This window comes from Arachis hypogaea, chromosome 3, assembly GCF_003086295.3.
Source record: "Arachis hypogaea cultivar Tifrunner chromosome 3, arahy.Tifrunner.gnm2.J5K5, whole genome shotgun sequence".
NCBI lineage: Eukaryota > Viridiplantae > Streptophyta > Magnoliopsida > Fabales > Fabaceae > Arachis > Arachis hypogaea.
The window spans coordinates 42,483,882-42,501,803 of NC_092038.1; the positions used below are offsets into that span (position 1 = coordinate 42,483,882).

General features: G+C 31.4%; 2 protein-coding genes and 2 long non-coding RNA genes across 4 annotated transcripts; 2 read left to right on the forward strand and 2 right to left on the reverse strand.

The window, feature by feature from the left end:
* The first annotated feature begins 276 nt into the window (after nucleotides 1-276).
* Nucleotides 277-1,304, forward strand: LOC112790378 (large ribosomal subunit protein uL6m). The gene is made up of 2 exons (XM_025832759.3): nucleotides 277-774; nucleotides 1,096-1,304. Exon 1 carries the CDS (start codon nucleotides 421-423, stop codon nucleotides 727-729), a length of 309 nt encoding a protein of 102 aa, XP_025688544.1. The 5' UTR covers nucleotides 277-420; the 3' UTR covers nucleotides 730-774; nucleotides 1,096-1,304.
* Nucleotides 1,305-3,260: 1,956 nt separating this feature from the next.
* Nucleotides 3,261-6,496, reverse strand: LOC112790380 (glyceraldehyde-3-phosphate dehydrogenase GAPC2, cytosolic). Its single transcript, XM_025832760.3, has 12 exons — nucleotides 6,242-6,496; nucleotides 6,103-6,126; nucleotides 5,865-5,965; nucleotides 5,600-5,715; nucleotides 5,180-5,279; nucleotides 4,813-4,959; nucleotides 4,656-4,716; nucleotides 4,450-4,547; nucleotides 4,204-4,346; nucleotides 3,973-4,056; nucleotides 3,719-3,808; nucleotides 3,261-3,564 (listed from the first exon to the last, which is right to left on the reverse strand). The coding sequence occupies exons 1-12, from the start codon at nucleotides 6,243-6,245 to the stop codon at nucleotides 3,522-3,524; spliced, it is 1,011 nt and encodes a 336-aa protein (XP_025688545.1). The 5' UTR covers nucleotides 6,246-6,496; the 3' UTR covers nucleotides 3,261-3,521.
* A 2,621-nt stretch (nucleotides 6,497-9,117) lies between these two features.
* LOC114927424 (uncharacterized) lies at nucleotides 9,118-10,565 on the forward strand. The gene is made up of 2 exons (XR_003817728.2): nucleotides 9,118-9,646; nucleotides 10,298-10,565. It is a non-coding gene; the product is annotated as an uncharacterized lncRNA (long non-coding RNA).
* A 656-nt stretch (nucleotides 10,566-11,221) lies between these two features.
* Nucleotides 11,222-11,822, reverse strand: LOC112790381 (uncharacterized). The gene is made up of 2 exons (XR_003817727.2): nucleotides 11,706-11,822; nucleotides 11,222-11,620 (listed from the first exon to the last, which is right to left on the reverse strand). It is a non-coding gene; the product is annotated as an uncharacterized lncRNA (long non-coding RNA).
* Between the last annotated feature and the right edge of the window lie 6,100 nt (nucleotides 11,823-17,922).

Sequence of the window (17,922 nt, forward strand, 5' to 3'; positions counted from 1 at the left end):
TTTCAGCCTCAAATGGCCAAGGCAATTGAAATCGGACCAACGCTTGGCCCAATACGGCCCATCTCCGGGCTCTCCTCATTAGGGGATCCTCAGTAGGGTTGTTGCCTCAACCGTGGGAATCACCTCCTAAGTCTTCACCGGTCACCGCTGTTCCCCGTGGCGTCGCCGTCGTGATCCAGTCGCCGTCCACTTCCTCCTTTTCAATTAAGAGTTATCTCTGTTATGTTTCTTAGGGTTGTTTTTATTTCAATTACATTGTGAAGGAATAAATTTATCTTGACTTAAGTTAAAATCACTAGTAATATTTGCTGGCAATCAACACCTTGGGTCAGCGTCTGAAAACAAGGTGTAGAAGTAGTGAACACTGAATTGAATCTGAATCAGATCTTGTAGAATTCATTCTTTGGCGTTGATTAAGACATGGAAGCGTCGTTTTTCCGTTTTCTGAAGATTGTTGGAGTTGGATACAAAGCTAGAGCGGAAGCTCAAGGTCGGTTATTGTATCTGAAACTTGGATACAGCCATGAGGTCGAATTGGCGGTGCCGCCGGCGGTGCGTGTGTTCTGCTTCAAGAACAATGTGGTTTGCTGCACCGGAATTGACAAGCAAAGGGTGCACCAGTTTGCTGCCACAGTGCGCAATTGCAAGCCTCCTGAAGTTTACAAAGGGAAAGGTATAATGTACATTGATGAAGTCATCAAGAAGAAGCAAGGAAAGAAATCTAAATGATTTGCCACACCAAACATTACGTATGATCCATCCATTTTGTATCAGGTAGAGATAACTATTAAATAATCCTCTCTTGTTTGTCTTCTGTACTTCTATTAATTGGTTTTCATCAATTTATTAGTTTTGTGATTTTAGAATTTGCTTGAATCAATTGTCATTACTTGTTCTCTTTTCTTGCTGCCTCTGCCTTGGTTATAACCAACTTTAGCTAAAGCAACACTGAACTTGATTGTTCTTTTAGAAGAGGGGAAAAATCACTAAGGCACTAATTTGGTTAAAGCAACAAAAGAGGATAGTTTCTTACTTTCTTTAACAATAAAGTAAAAATAAAATAAGAGTGTAATTTCTTATTTTTGCTGTAAAAAGTCAAAATAGTGTGGATTTATCGGTGGAAACCAAAGTCTTGATGATCCCTTGGCCATGGCAAGAGCTACATTGAAGATGTAAGCAAAGAAAGGATCATAATATTTTGCAGTAGCTTTAACAATACAGTTTGCTGATTGTATAAAGCAATACAGTTTGCTGATTGTATTGATTGGTCAACTTGTTTAATTTAATCATGTATTATTCAAACATTATTATGATTGATTTTTCTATTTGCTCTTATGCTTATAGTGTATAACGTTTTTGTCTGGATTTTGCTCACTTGAGAGAGCTTTATAAACAACTTACAGATTGTGTAGTATGATATATTCAAGTATTTTTGTGTTGCATTTTTTGTTATATAAACGATTTCAATTTTAGTTACAGGTAATTTCCTTCAAATTGAATATTTGATTAATTGGTGATTGGAACATGTATATAAAAATTTGAAATTTTAGAAATATCAATTGTATACAACTTGGAAAAATTATTCAAAATAAGTCATTTTAACTAATATCTTGTCTTGTCTTTATGCTCCCACGAATGAAAAAAGTTACTAAGGAAGTTATGAGGATAAGCTGAGTGTAAAAAGTTAGCCAATGAAATAATCTTCACAAGATTGTTGTGGGGTAGGTAGGCCTTAGGTGGCAAATGGTGGTAGTTAGAAAAAGTTAAGTGCATAATGAAAAGGCAAAAAGAATAAAAAAAATTATAATGGAACATTTTTTTTAATAATTCGACTTATAACAAGATTTCATGCAAAGTTACAAACTATTGAGTAGTATTTCAGTGTTTTTTTATTTTTTATGTTTTTGTATTCAATGAATAAACTTGTATGCTTTTTTTTTTTACATATTTATATCTTTCATTCTTTTTTTATATATAACTTATTATTGAATTATCAATTATATATTTAATATGTAAGTGTTTAAAATTATTTTAAATATCTGTTTTATTAATTAGGAATTATTTAGTAATATTTGTTTTAGATTACCCTTGAATTTGTGTTTTCTTAATAATTATAAACATAATCAAAGTCAGAAAAAAGAAAGAAAAATGAAATTTTATTATGATTGTTAATGTTACTTGGGAATTTTGTCATCCCAGGAATGGATAATCAAGCAGTTGCTTCTTTAAACGAAGTCAAGGATACATTACAAAGTCCTAAAGATTAGCTAGAATTTTTTAATACTCTACTTGTCTACCGCAAAGACATTACTTCCCAACAAGAATTTGAAGTCATTGATATGGTTCTGCCAATACGGTTGAGTAAACAAATACATACAAAATTTCTTCCAAAATTAATGCAATACAAGAGTAGTCCATTTATGGGAACCAATCACAAATTCACAATTATGTAGTGTGAGAAAATAATCACAATCACCTTATTTATTTATTTTAATAATGGTTTTTGGATGTATTTTTTCGGACACAACTTTCTTTTCATCGATTGGTCTATCTAACAAAGATGGATGCTTTATGTCCACAATAAACATAACAATCCCAAATGGTGAGGACATTTTCAACTTTTCCACGAGTTGTATTAAAGTTGCATAATTGGCCTTACTCGAAAAATTAAGTATCGATCCCATTAGTTTCTTACTTAATAGGACTCAAAAAGGATTACGTATTACCCGTATTTAGCAATTAGTATGGACTAGTACTAGGGGATTGCTTTATCATTTTCGTGTTTCATTCTTTCAAGGGGAAAAAAGGCTTCCTGTTTCTTTATAAACAAAGTCAGAATTAAAAATGATAATGTACGCAAGTGATAACTATAGAAAAATGTACAAAAATAAAGGTACCTCGATTTAATTTTGAATATAATCGAAAAAAAAATTATCCTCTGTCTGCCGAAATGGACCTTTGAATATAATTGAAAAAAAATCTAAGAGTTTGGTATTGTGTAGGTCAAAAGCAATTTGGAAACATTTCCATCTAATAGTCTCATATTATCCACGAAGTATTAAACAAATATACACAAAATCACCCCAAAAACCTAAAACCAAATAATACCATCATTTCAACACAAGCAGAGAATAGAAAAAACTGGTTTTCGGTCCAAATATAATGAAGGATTTCCCAGCGCAAGTCGAGATCACCAAAAAAAAAAACATATCAGATTCATTATCCAAATGCAAATACCAAAAGACGACGAGAACCAGCGGTGAGAAATGTAGGATGGTGTGAAAATCATCCACTATAGCGATGAATAAAAAGCCGAGCAAAGAGTACATTGATGTGCAAGTCTACATGAACCAAAATCCATAATTCACGAGAGGCAACCATAAAAGTCAAAAAAGAAAGAGCTAACACTCCTCAACGGGTAACATATCACGGGTTGGGAAAACATTTATTCAGAGACTTTGCAGCTGGACATAATAAACACATATTACTCAACGGTAGTCCTCCTTTGCAGCAGCACCACCTTACTGTTTTGCAATGTGAACAATAAGATCAACCACGCGAGTGCTGAAAAGGCCACACATAAACCAAGCATTAATGTCTCGTGAAAATTAGATACTGTTTTGAATAAATATTAACCAACTCAACAGTAATCAACTCCATGATTGCCTCATCTCACAGGAAGCATGTGGAGGAAAGGAAAAAGTGAACGGTGTATTACCTGTAACCCCACTCGTTGTCGTACCACGAAACAATCTTCACAAAGTTCTTGCTCAATGCAATTCCTGCCTTGGCATCAAAGATGCTTGACCTGTGGGGAAACCATGATAAAAATTGTTAAGGTTGATATCAATCCATGACTTAGTTTAATGAGCATTCATGTGAACAACAATACGTATAATGAGCATTCATGTGAACAACAATACGTATTGCATCAACCAGCAGAAATGAAAAGTTTTTTCAACAAATACACACCTGCTGTCGCCAACAAAGTCGGTGGAAACTACATCATCTTCGGTGTAACCAAGGATGCCCTTCAACTTGCCCTCTGACTCCTCCCTGAGAAAGGCAACCACATGAACCCAGATGAGCAAAAAAAAAAAAACAGTAATTCTCAATATCCAATAACTTGAAATTCAGTGTACGATCATTCAAATATAATATTATCCCAAGATGAGATTGATATTCTAAGCAAGCTGCCCTTACTTGATGGCCTGCTTGATTTCGTCATAGGTGGCAGGCTTCTCCAACCTCACTGTAAGGTCAACAACGGAGACATCAACGGTGGGAACACGGAAAGCCATTCCAGTCAATTTTCCATTCAAAGAAGGGAGGACTTTGCCCACGGCCTATACAAACAGGGAAACAACAATTGAGTAAAGTAAATACAGAATAATTTTAATAGACACTATATTATATCTTAAACACCACGATATAATGTCAAATACTCACCTTGGCAGCTCCAGTGCTGCTAGGAATGATGTTGAAGGAGGCAGCTCTTCCACCTCTCCAATCTTTGCTGGATGGTCCATCAACAGTTTTCTGGGTGGCTGATTCAAAAACAAAAAATTGAAACCAGAATTAGCATCAAATTTCAATGAGATAGGCACGTGGCAACATGCATAATCAACTAGCAAATAGTAGCAAGCAATACTCACCAGTGATGGAGTGGACAGTGGTCATGAGACCCTCAACGATGCCAAACCTGTCGTTGATGACCTACAGTAGCAACAATCAACAAAATTACGATCAGAAGACACAATACGTAAAAAAAAGGATAATTACAATTCCTATGTCAAAAATCACAAAAAATACCTTGGCAAGTGGAGCAAGGCAGTTGGTAGTGCAGCTAGCATTAGAAATGATGTCAAGCTCTGGCTTGTATTCGTGTTCGTTAACACCAACAACAAACATGGGGGCATCTTTACTGGGAGCAGAGATAATAACCTTCTTAGCACCACCCTGTATAATTCACAAAAAATACACTAAATTAATAATCATACGACCACTCCAAAGTAAGAAATGAAAATAACACCCAACAGATTCACGCTTGACAACACACTCAAAACAAGAACATCCACCACAGGGGACACTACAAAAAATTGGCATCAATCATAAACAATCATAAAACAAGTACCTAAAAAAGAATCATACAAAAGGGAAACAGTACAAAGAGACAAACCTTCAAATGGGCAGCAGCCTTGTCCTTGTCAGTGAAGACTCCGGTGGACTCAACGATGATGTCAGCTCCGGCGGATCCCCATGGGATCTCCTCGGGGTTCCTGAGACAAAAAAAAAGACACAACACATAAATAACCACATAATCGAGCACGCTAGCACACAAACAAACGACGAATTACGATGCATGTACTACGTTTCTTTCTCAAACACCTGGCTGACTCGCCTTCACCATTATACGGAGGATCAGGATCCCATCCAAAGGTGGATGAGGCTCCAGTCGCTCCAGTCAGCTTAGAGTATGAAACAGAGCGAGTTCAAAAAACATTTCTCATATAAAAATAGCACAGCAAATCATTTTATTTTTATATACAAACCAACAACAGAAATAACAATAATCGGAGACTTAAAAGGATGAAAATACCTGATTCCGAAAACAGTGACTGGCTTCTCGCCAAAGAGAAGGGTCTTCTCGTCCTTGACCTTCAACTCGTGATGCTTCCATTGACCGTGAACACTGTCGTATTTGAACATGTATGTCTACAAAATCGAAAAACCGACTCAACCATCAGATCTAACTACTTATTAAAAAAAATCAAATGAAAAAGAAAATCATAGAAAATATTTTAAAATTGTGCATGCTTAGTAACAGTAGAGATCAATGAAATTGAAAGGATTTAAGAACGGACCATGTAGTCAGTGGTGATGAAAGGATCGTTAACGGCAACGAGTTCAACATCATCTCTCTGGAGAGCAACCCTAGCAACCAAACGTCCGATTCTTCCGAATCCTGTCGCAAACAAATTCAAAAATCACAAAACCAAAAAGAAATTACAAAATTAAAACAAAAACAGTAGTAAAGCAAGTAGAATAAATGGATCTGAAGAGTTAGAAGATAGATCAACGGAAGAGATAGGGTTTTTGTACCGTTAATTCCGATCTTGACCTTGCCTGATCCAACATCATTTCAATCAAAATAGAAACACAAAAACAAGTTAGATCGGAGAAGAAGAAATGAAGTAGTGAAAGGAAGAAGAAGAAATGGAAGGTGATTAGTGTTGTGTACCCATGATTGAAGATTGTTGATGCAGAGAGAGAAGAAGAAGAGTGAGTAGTAGAGAGTAACAGAAAAGTGAATAAGGTGAAGAGTGAGTGAAGAGTGTTATGGGAAAGTAGGGTTTTATTGAGGTGGGTGACCGAAAAGGTAGGTTAACGTTCGAGAAGAGAGAGAGAAAGAGGTGATTATGTTAATGTACGTGACACACGTATGACTCGCCATGCTGTGTCACTAATTTAGGTCTCCGGTTTCTGGTGGCTTCTTGACTCTTGTTGGGATATTATTATCCTCTTTTATCCCAACGGAATATGCCTTTTGTGTTTTCAAAAATTTTTTTAATTTATTTTTAAAATATGAACTATATTAAATAATTTAATATATTTAAATATTATCTTTATATTAAGATGTTTGCACGTGAATCGATATATTTACGTGTATAAATATAATATATATATATATATTTAATTCATTTTAATTATTTTATATTTTAGTATATATTTTACAAAATAATTGATATAGTAACTAATTTTTTATATACATATTATTCATATTACTCTTTTTCAAAACGTGGATTTGCATTTTCTCTCTCTCTCTCAACAAAATTAATTTATATGTATGTTTAATAATGATATGAAATATTTTATAAAATTATTTAATTCATTTTTTTTATTTTTATATACTAAATATGAAAGTATAAATAAAATTTTATCTGTAATTATTTTTATATAAATTATTATTTAATTATTTTTAATTATTAATTTTATATAAAAATAACTGTATGGAAACCTTAAACAAAAAATAATCTCCAAATTTAATCTCCTAATCTACATGTTGAATGCACACAATGCATAGTAAATATATACTTTTGTCTTTCAAATAAAAATATAATTAAAAATACTAAATTAAAATGGATCATGACCATTTAAAAGACGAAAATAAAATATTTATTCTACACCAAATTCAATGAGAATAGATTGTAAGGAAATAAAATATAATCTCTAATTTTTTAATATTTTTTATTTCATTTGCAAAATATATACTTTAAAAAAGATTAAGAGAAAGAATTCCAAATTCAACATGTAAATGGGGTAACAATGTAAAATGTAGAAGGGGAAGCTTGTTTTAGAAGAGTCTAGATTCGTTGGATTGTGTGGAAGGAAAAAAACAGAGAACAAAACAAGTGGCTCGGATTCAGTGGGCTTGTCACGTCGCTTTTGATTTTGAAGAGCGAATACTGGAGCCTCGTATCGCATACGCATACACATATGCGTGGGCCTAACAATTCTCAAAGCCAAGCCACTACCTTCTTTTTTGGGTTCCTAACTCATGCCATTGGTTGACTTGAATCAATGCTCGAGTTTATTTACCCACAAAATAATAAATTCTCTCTGTTTTAATAATGTAAATTATTTTAGAGGTATTTGATATATGATTCTTTTTGTTAGAATTATATTTAATAGATTTCGCTTGTTATTAAGTCGTTTATCTAGTTGGATTTAAGAATATATGTAAATTAAATTCGATCAGATTTGGACGAATTTGTAATTACATCTGTACTTAAAACTTCAGATCAAATCAGATATAAAATTATTATATGGTAATTTCTTAGACTATTAAAAGTGACTCTCTATTTTGGTCCTTGCCTTTTTTTTATGTTTCTTTAAATGTTTAGTAAAAAGAATGTTCTAACTTCTAAGTCTTTATTTTTTATCGATTTTAATCAAACAAAAAAATCGTATACAAATTAAGTATAATTTGTCTTCTAATGTGACTAAACTATATTTGAAGTATGGATCAAATAAAATATGACTTTGATTGTTACATGAACATTTGAGAATTTTGTTCATGATATTTATAACCAAAAAGTTGGGACACCTCAAGCCACTGCTTTTGGCACCAACATTGTTGGCTACCACTTTTGGCATCTCATCTCATTATTTATTTGCATATGGAAATCAAAATTCTTCTCAAATTAGATTCCTTAACCAGCTTTAACTCTTATTTGTACCTTATGAGTTAACCTTTTTGGTAAAATGTACCTCGTGTCATGTCTTTGTGATTAAAGAATAGTAGCATTTATGAATAGGGGCCTCGAGGTTTGTTGTGGCCGAATATATAATTTCCTAAAACGAGGAATGAATTATTCTTAAATTATTTTGATTTGATGGGACTGAAATAAATTAAAATAAAAGATAAATTATACTTTTTTGTTTGTGAAGTTCGTCAAAAAATTTTCTACGTTTTATTTCATTAAAAATTTTTATTTTGTATCAAATGTATCCAAACTATCCATTTTTTTTGTTTGCCTCATCCATTTTTGGTAATATTTTTTTTTGGTCTTTCTCTTTGTTTCTTTGGGCCATTTTTTTATCTTTAGTCCGTTTTTTTATGCAACCTTTTTAGATGGGCTTAAGTATCTATGCTACCTGCGTTTTTGGTTGTCAAGTATTTATCCAACCATCGTAAGCTATTCTTTTCCAACCTTAAACCCAAATAGTCAGAAGTTTGTCGGGCCTAGGCACTTTTCTTTGAGTATATATACATTCAAAACCAAAAACTTGAGACGCTACCAAAAACCAAAAACAAAAAAACAAAAATTTAGCATAAATTATAAGGGTCAATCTATGGTACAGATGCTATTTGATACAGATTTACAGATATTCTCTTTTAATGAATATGAGATGGACACCTGGCTGATTTGTTGCAGGGCTTGTCTCCTGCTTGATGTTAGGGGTGGCTCAGCCAGTAAGCCAAGGTTTTTTTGTTTATTTGTGTTTTTGGACATGGCTGAAGGGCCAAAGAATTGACCCAACCCACACAAATAGAACCCAGCCCGACCCGAAGCACTACCCAGTACCCACGCAGAGACCTGCCCTTACCTAACAGCCCCAAACCTCCCTTTCTCCCCTTTCTAGCAGTATCTCTGAAGCTTTACATCGTTTGTTGCATAGAGGCAAAATCAGGCAACTGGGTCATTAACCGTGGCCACAATCGGAATCCTCAAGTTCTGCCTTCTTGAGGTCGCCCATGCCGCGTCTACCCCTAGTCGAAAACTCTGTTGCTCGTGTTGAATGGTGACCATTTGTGCCTGTTGACAATGAGTGCGACATCTCTCTAACCCGCATGTCATTTCATTCTCCTTGGACTACGCTTGCCAATGCCTTGAAGAAGCTCCTTCTCCCGCTTCGTCGTGATTCCGAACCTCACCTCCTGTCTTGCCTCCCCACATGCATTGAATCTGTCGGCGACTTCTTTCTTGGTCCCTCCTCCCCCTCCCTATTGTCTGATATATAAGCCGGTGGAATTGTTGAACAGATTCATCTCCTAGCCCGCGTTGCCCTCATCTGGCAGTCGACGCTTCCACTGCAAGCGCGATTGGAAGTTGCCGTTGTTCTGGTTTGGTCCTCGTCACAGGTATGAATGTCATTGTTTTTGCTCTGTTCGATTTCATAGTATTCGAAATTCTGTATTGCTTTAGACGTTTAGAGCATTGGGTAAATTGAATTGAATTGAGTTGAATATATAAATTTAAATTGAATTTCCCTTTGAAAGTTTCTGGTTTTGAAACTGGCATAAGAGTATGAGTAGATGCTTTATCCTTCTCTGTATTTGTCAACTTTACTTTTGTCTTTACACTACTTTCAATGAGACTTTTGTTCTGGATTTCGTTGAACATTTTGCTTCGTTCTTACTTTCCTCCATTTGAGTTTTTATCACTAGAATGCCTAGTTCTCTCGACTAGACCTTAATTCATGGTTGCTGGTAGTAATAGACCTATGGTGACATTAACTTATTTAGCAAAACATTTTTCAAAGTCCTGTTTACATACTAAGTTAGTTACGCAAAATCAGTCATTATATATTTATCTACGAAAATATATTATTTAGCTCATCTTAAATTTGTATTTTGTGTTTGAAACTATATTTTTTACCCGTGGTTGATTTTGCTATGTATGTTGTATGGTTGAATATTTTTTTCATCCGACACTTGAACTGCAATCTTTTTATAACCAATTTGAACCAATTTTCATTTGCAAGCTTAGTTACAGATTGTTTTTTAATTCAGATTAAATTAATATTTGGTTAAAGATTAAGCCGTGAAGGTGCTACTGAAGGGATGCATTTTCAAGGGAATGGAATCCTTTCTCACATTAGTTGTAGTTTCCTTTATACTAGTATGCTTGGGTGGGATTTTTATATGTTACATACAATAGAAATCAAATAGAATTTAAGTGATGTAATTAAGATTTTTTTGTTTTCTTTTTGGCTAAACTAATTACATTAGTAGTACTTTTAATAAATGTTCACAAAGACGGAAACTATATTGTGCAGTTTTTTAGCAGTGTCTTGGTATCATTTTTTTTTGTGATCACTAGAATGCCAATTTCTCTCCACTAACCTTAATATTGAATGCTTGTACTAATAGAGTTATGGGATTTATTTACAATTACTAAGGACTATGAATAATTCACTACCCCATGAACATGGACAGCAATAACTAACTACAGTAACAATCATCAATCATCAAACCATTTGTTTTTTTAAACTAATACGTAGCATTCTCAATTAGACAACATATAGTGTGTGTTTTGCTAGCATTCAATTGTTCTCATGTAAATCCGGTGGCTTGCCAATACTGATCATGCTTGAATTTTGTACATGTAGACTTATTACTATTCATAGAGAAATTTAATGACATGAATTTCGCAGTTTTAATGACTTTTCTTAACTTAACTGGGTCAGCGATGTCGTACCTTCAATATCATATATGGCACCTTCGGCCCTTCCTACCATCAGCAGCAAAAAACAATAACGGTATAATGGGCCAAATTTAACAACACAACATCATGCAAGCTTCACAGTGACTCACGTTGACAATTCATACATGTAAAAATTTATTTTAAGTATTTAAAAAAATTATTTAGATAAATTTAGGATTAGAATTATTTCTCCAACTTATAAATATCAGAGTCCCGAGAACAGTATGGAATTGGTCAAATTACCTGGACTGATCAACAATGAGTTTTCACTTCGTATCTAACTGAAGTAACAAAACACCAGCAAAACAATAAAATAAAAATAGGTTGGACATACAGTCATCCCATACAGTCGAACAACAGCCCATAATAAAAATAGATATATAAAATAAAATAAATAAATAGGTTGGACATACCTTCCACCTCCTTCATTACCAAGATTAACATATTTGCATAAACATCGCTGGTTTAACATACCTTTTTTCCAGTTCTAGTATATGCCAACTTCAGAAATCCCTCCTCAGTACACGTCCAAACGGCAATCGCCCTCATCAGCGCTCCGGATTTCTTACTCTTTATCCGATCTCTCCGCCACTCATAACCTCATTTCACAATTAATCAAACAATAAATCCTAAACCGAAACACACAGCGTTACAAGATAAATAACGCACAAATTAAAATACTCTGAATCCCAGAAGATAAGGGCCACGACTTACCATAAAGGCCGGACCGTTTCATACCAAAGAAGGGGTTGACGTTACTGCTTCTACGTGTGATGAACTGGGGTTAGGGTTTTCATTTTTAATAAAACGGCGCCTGCTACATTCTTTTTACATCTGTTACTTTTTCCTGGTCTTGGCCTCAGCCTAAAAAAAATTACCCGAAACAAAATCCCATCCAACCCAATTGAAACCCCACTCAAGACCCGAATGAAAAAAAAAATCAAACGCACCTCATTCTCCACAAACATTGTACACGGCTCACAAAGCCTCCTCATGCCATTCCTGCTGCTATCAATGATGCCCAAAAACAAAAACCAAAAAACACTGGCCCAGCCCAGTTTCGGAAATTCAATTGGGGTTCTGTAAACTTGGCTTCTTCTTGCCTGTATTCATTAGCCGGCTAGCACTTTTACACACAAGGGAGATAGGCTTTCAGAGCTCTGCCAAGTCTGTTTCCTGCAATCAAGGTTCTTGCCACTTGTCAACAAATTCTTCAATCTGTATGTATTAATCTGTACCATATAACTGACCAAATTTATAAATGCAAGCATACATAGCATAACACGTCCAAAAAAAGGCATGCAGGGGCACAATGACTTCTTAAAAAAACTGCAAGCATACAAGACACCGTTAGGGTTTAATGTGTGTGAGTGAGCAATAGCCGAATAAGACAAAAAACTCTTAAATATATGTAAGCAAGTAATATATGTGACCTTGTAATAGGAGTGTTTAAATTTAATTCGATTTAAATTAAATTGTTCATTCAATCCAATTTAAACCGAAAATCAATTAAAATCGTATTAATTTAGATTTATTTGGATTCTATTTTTTTGTAAATAGTTGGATCATATTAGATTTCAGATTTACTTTTCATAATCAATCAAATTCAGTCCAAACCACACGATGTGCTATAATATTATTATTTTCTTATTATATTTATAACTATATTTATAAGATATTTAATTTGTTATATATTTTTATATTATTCATGTATTATTATTAATAAATATTTTATATTCAAAATGTTATTTATTTATTTATTTTAACTAATTTATAATTTTATTTCTATTGTTATATTATCATCGAGTTTTTAAGATATTGCTGAGACTTATTATATCATTGTTTATTTAAAATTTAATGTTAAGACTTGTTATATGTATTTAATTTTTTTAATTTACAAAACCACAAATTCAATCAAATCCTAACCATTTGAAATTGAATCGGATCGGATCATTTTTTTTTTAAATCATCTAATCTAAACTACACCATAAATAAAATTAGTGTTTGAATCAAATAAATTTTTGACTCAATCCAAACCGCACCGCCCCTACTTCATAATAATAAGAGGTTGTTTAATCCGTCTCACAAAAAAAAAAAAAGACGCAAATATAGTGGGGCTCTGAGTTTAGTAAAAAATTTGTAAAATTCTGTAAACTACATTTTTTTCGAGTCTTAATAAAGACGGTAGATTTTAAGTAATTTTTTAGTAAAGAGTCTTGGAATATATGTAAATGTGTGTATATAAATTGTATAATAAAAATAGATACATATCTTTTGTCTAAACTCTAAATTCTAAATACTTCTTTTCAAACTAAATATGATTGTCTTTTTAACATAGTAGCATCGATCTTTGTATCTTTCTCTTGAGCTAGAAGTTCATATTTACTTTGATGTCCTTTTACTTAAATGATTTCGTTAAAATAATTTAGCTACTATGGAAAAACTTATCCAAAGTGCTGCTAATTTTAAATCATTTATATTGTGCTCTCTAGGGTTAAATTGAGAAAGACTATATTGATATGAAATTAGATAGCATGCATAAATAGATTTCAAGTTAAGTGATTAAAAGAAACAACGAAGTGTGTGTTTGGATTGTGGTTGGTTAAATTGGAATTTGAAAAAAAGTGATTTTATAGAATTGATTTTGGATAGAAATAAGTTTGTGTCAACATGATTTATGTTTGGCAACTCTTTACCAAAATTGATTTTGATAAAATAAATTTTATTTGGATAATATTAGTTAAAATCACTTTTAGATAGATAATTACTTAAAAGGACATGACATTAAATTATAATATTATTTTTTTATATATGTTTAATTTTTTTATATTTTTTTCTTATATATTTTTTATATAGTATATTTTTAATACTCTTAGTACTCTTTTTTATTACATTATAATTTTTAACTATTATTATTATTATCTAATGGGATCAATAAATTCTATTATAAAAAATAATAATAAATATAATACACAAAAATTATAACTATAAAAATATATAATGTCGAATAAAAAAATTAATAAAAAATAATAAAAAAATTCATATAGAGAGGAATAATAAGAATTCTATAAATAATGCAATAATATGTATAAAGGATAAAGTTGGTAAAAGAAAAATAAATATTGAAGGTATTAGCTAAAAGCACGTTAATGCAACGGAGAAGCTAGAAATGATTGCTTCTTGTAAACGTGGGTTTAGGAACAAAAGCACTTCTGCATTTGTAGAAAAGAAAATTAGCCAAACAAAAAAGTGAAGCTTTCAAGAAGCTCTAACGTGCTTTTTTACTTCAAACGTGGTTACCAAACACACCCGAAATCTATATATATCGAGTTTAGAGTAACAAAATATGATTTTGAAAACAAGTTTAAGTTTAATCTCAATAGATTGAAATAGTCAAACAAAAAAGCAACTGAAGAACAACATTAAAAGATTAAAAATTATTTTTTTGGTGACTTTAAAAAATTATTATTATACGTATAAAATTATAAATATTAAATTAAATAAAATAATTTTAGATTATTATTGTGTGCGGTGACCCGTGACAATAATAACGATATGATAGTAACTAACTACAAATTACTAGAATATTCTACTCATTAACTTAATTACAAGTCTTGAATTAAAATAATGAGAAAATGAAAATCTAATTATGTTAAAAATTTAAAATTTGAACCGCTCAAGTTGCTTTATCTAAGTCGACATTATTATTTTTTTGTTCTCGCTAACATGTATCTTAAAAATATATTTTAAAAATATTATAAGAAATATCTTATTAAAAATTATTGAAACTATAACTATTTTGTATTAAAAAATACATTAATTATATTGAAAATTTTATAAAAATTATATTATTAAACTATTAAAATATGTCATTATAATCTTTATTTTTTATACAAAGGATATTATTATTATTATTATTATTATTATTATTATTATGTGCTTATTTATTTTTTCCCTTTTTATTCTTTCAAATAAACCAACAATTATTATTATTATTGTTATTATTATTATTATTATTATTATTATTATTATTTTACGCAATAGTTAGCAATCTCAAACTTTTGTCATTTTCTTATATTGCTTTATTCTTTATGACAAAAAGAACAAGACTCAACCAATATAATTGAGTTATTCATGGCAGCCATATGATAGCAACCAAAGATCAATAATTGTCTCTGAATTGAGAATGACATTACAAGCCTTCATAACTTGAGTCGCTTTTACGTGATATAATTCTGGGAGACACACTTTATTCACAATTATAATTACTTAGCTTGTTTTGCTAAAAAATATGATGATTTTAATTAATCATATATTCCTAAGCTTGGAAAAAACCACCGACCATGCATTATACATGAACCTCCAAATTAAATATGATACGCTCCAAAATGCGAGTGATTGAGAAACTAGAGAAAGTCTTCATGACCAATAATATAGAAATAATATGTATATGTAGAAATAATATAGCCAAATTTATGTATATATGATATCTTTTGGGATTAATTTGTCTGCTGGTTACAACGTATAAGTATAACTTGTCTTTTTATATATCAATTTTACTGTGTAATCACCAACTCTGGCCAATTTTTATTGGACTGGATTTCAAAGTCCATTAAATAAAAAAAACACATTTTAATTATTTAAATTTACCATAATTTAAAATTATATTTGACCATTTTTTCTATTTTTTTTATTATCACTGTCCTCAGTGCTACTATTGTGGTTTTATACGAAGGTTATTGTTACTGCTGACCGCTGTACTAGACTTCTAATGAAAGTATTTTTTTACTGGGTCATGTCTCTTTTATGGCGGTGTCTTTTTTATAATTGTGTCTAATAGAAGTGTCTTTATGGATATGTCTCTTGAGAAGGTAAAAACCGATAGAAGGAGTGCGTTGCGATGTAGATCACAAGGGGGAGGGTGTCGTGATGGTCCTACAGAGGAGAAAATTGCGCATGCAAAGCGTGTGCTGCGGCAATGGAGATTGATTGTGGAGGACACCAGCACTGCCTAGAGGATTGTCGGGGTGGAGACTTCAACAGCGGCGCAGACGCGAACCACCGCCCACATTCCGAGCATCGCAACTAACGGCGCGACGTAGCAGCAGCAGCTCCACGGGAAGGGGGTTCTGCGTGCGATGAAGACGGCGGTGGTGAATGAGGAACGATGTGACGACGAAGACGACAACAGTGGAGGAGATGCGACGTGACGATCGCGGAGACATAATGCGGGCAGTGGCTTCATGGACAACATATTTGACACGTCGTGCAGGAAAAACAATGATAAAGGCAGAAGGATGCAACACCGACTGATGTCGGGTGAGGGAGAACCACAGAAGCAAATGACTCGTTCGTACATTTACGTTACTACCGGAGATGGGTGAGATGAATGACACCGGAGATGGGTGAGATGAAGGGCTGCATGATTAGTTTATATATTCACGTTGCAGCTCTCCTTTAAACAATTACAAATTCTTATAATTCAAATTTTTAATTAATTTAGATCAATTTAATGTTAATTATAATTAAAATATAATAATTAAGTATTATTGACTATAAATTTACAAATAATATATTGATATTTTTTTATATAAATAATGGATAAATTATCTTTTTTTTCTTTTTGTCATTAAGTATTATTACACATAACACTTTTATTTTTGTAAAAAGGGTGGGAACTTTAAGTTATATGTATATGCCGCTGTGAAATTAAATTCGGAATATATAGATTTATATCAAAAGGTGGTTACTCTAGTACATATATTTTCATGTGAAAATATTATTATCGTAAATTGTTCGATATTTTAATATATTTAATTGAATATTTAGTTAAATTATTTAATAATTTATAATATCGTCATTACATAAAAATATTTTTATAGAAATAGTCATTATATAAAAAATATAATATATAAATTAAAAATTAGTCATTAAATTAACTATTATATATTTATGTATAAATATATGTATTATTTTATTTATTTTTAATATATATTTTATATTTTAATATAAATTTTATGTATAGATAATTAATTTGATGGCTAATTTTTTATGATTACTACTAAAAAATCATTTTTTGCAACTATTTATTTTATTTTTAATAACAATAAAAATAGTCACTAATATATTTATTTTAATTTTAGCGACAATTATATAATTACCAATAAATATATTTTTAATAATCGAAAAAATATATAATTATTAGTATAATATATAATAATAACGGTAAATATATATTTATCACAAAAATATAAATAAAATAAGACATACAATGATTATCGTTATATTATTATCATTAAAAATTTGTCATTAAAAATAATTTTTGAGGTAGTGGATACGTAATATAGTTGCATAAATGTGAAGCTCAGAAGCTATGCTCTCTTCCATGACCTTTTCTTATATATACTATTATTTATTATTCTAAAAAAAAAAACACTCAAGATCTAAACAGTAAAATTAAAACCCTCTGTCAGTCAAACAAATTAAAATAGAAAATACTGGTAATTTAATTAAATAGCTACTAAAATTCCATTTTCAGAAATCGTTTCATCATCCTTTTTTAATTTGTTTACCTATTCAATCGCAACATACAATCATTAAATTTAATTTATGAAACATACAGGCTCCTCAATCTTTTGAATTTGAATTTCATTCACCCAACTTCACAGCAAAACATCAATGTTGTCATCGCTTTCAAATTCACAGCGGTTTAATTAATACATTGGCATCATTGATTAAATAGTTATAGTATTTACTTACCAAAAATAAAAAAGTAGACATTAGTGCCAGTATTTGAACTACTAACCAGTAAAAGATTTCAATAATTAAACTGCATTTAAAAAGCTAAAAAATGACTATTAATTTGAGAATATAGGTGATGAAGATTATTATTATTATTATTATTATTATTATTATTATTATTATTATTATT

Bases quoted from the DNA above. Each gene is read 5' to 3' on its own strand.
- LOC112790378 (XM_025832759.3), top strand. From the start codon at position 421: ATGGAAGCGTCGTTTTTCCGTTTTCTGAAGATTGTTGGAGTTGGATAC.
- LOC112790380 (XM_025832760.3), bottom strand. The intron at 4,347-4,449 runs GTGAGTATTTGA...CTGTTTGTATAG, and splicing joins GCAGCACTGGAGCTGCCAAG to GCCGTGGGCAAAGTCCTCCC. The intron at 3,809-3,972 runs GTGTGTATTTGT...GTTTCCCCACAG, and splicing joins GACTTTGTTGGCGACAGCAG to GTCAAGCATCTTTGATGCCA.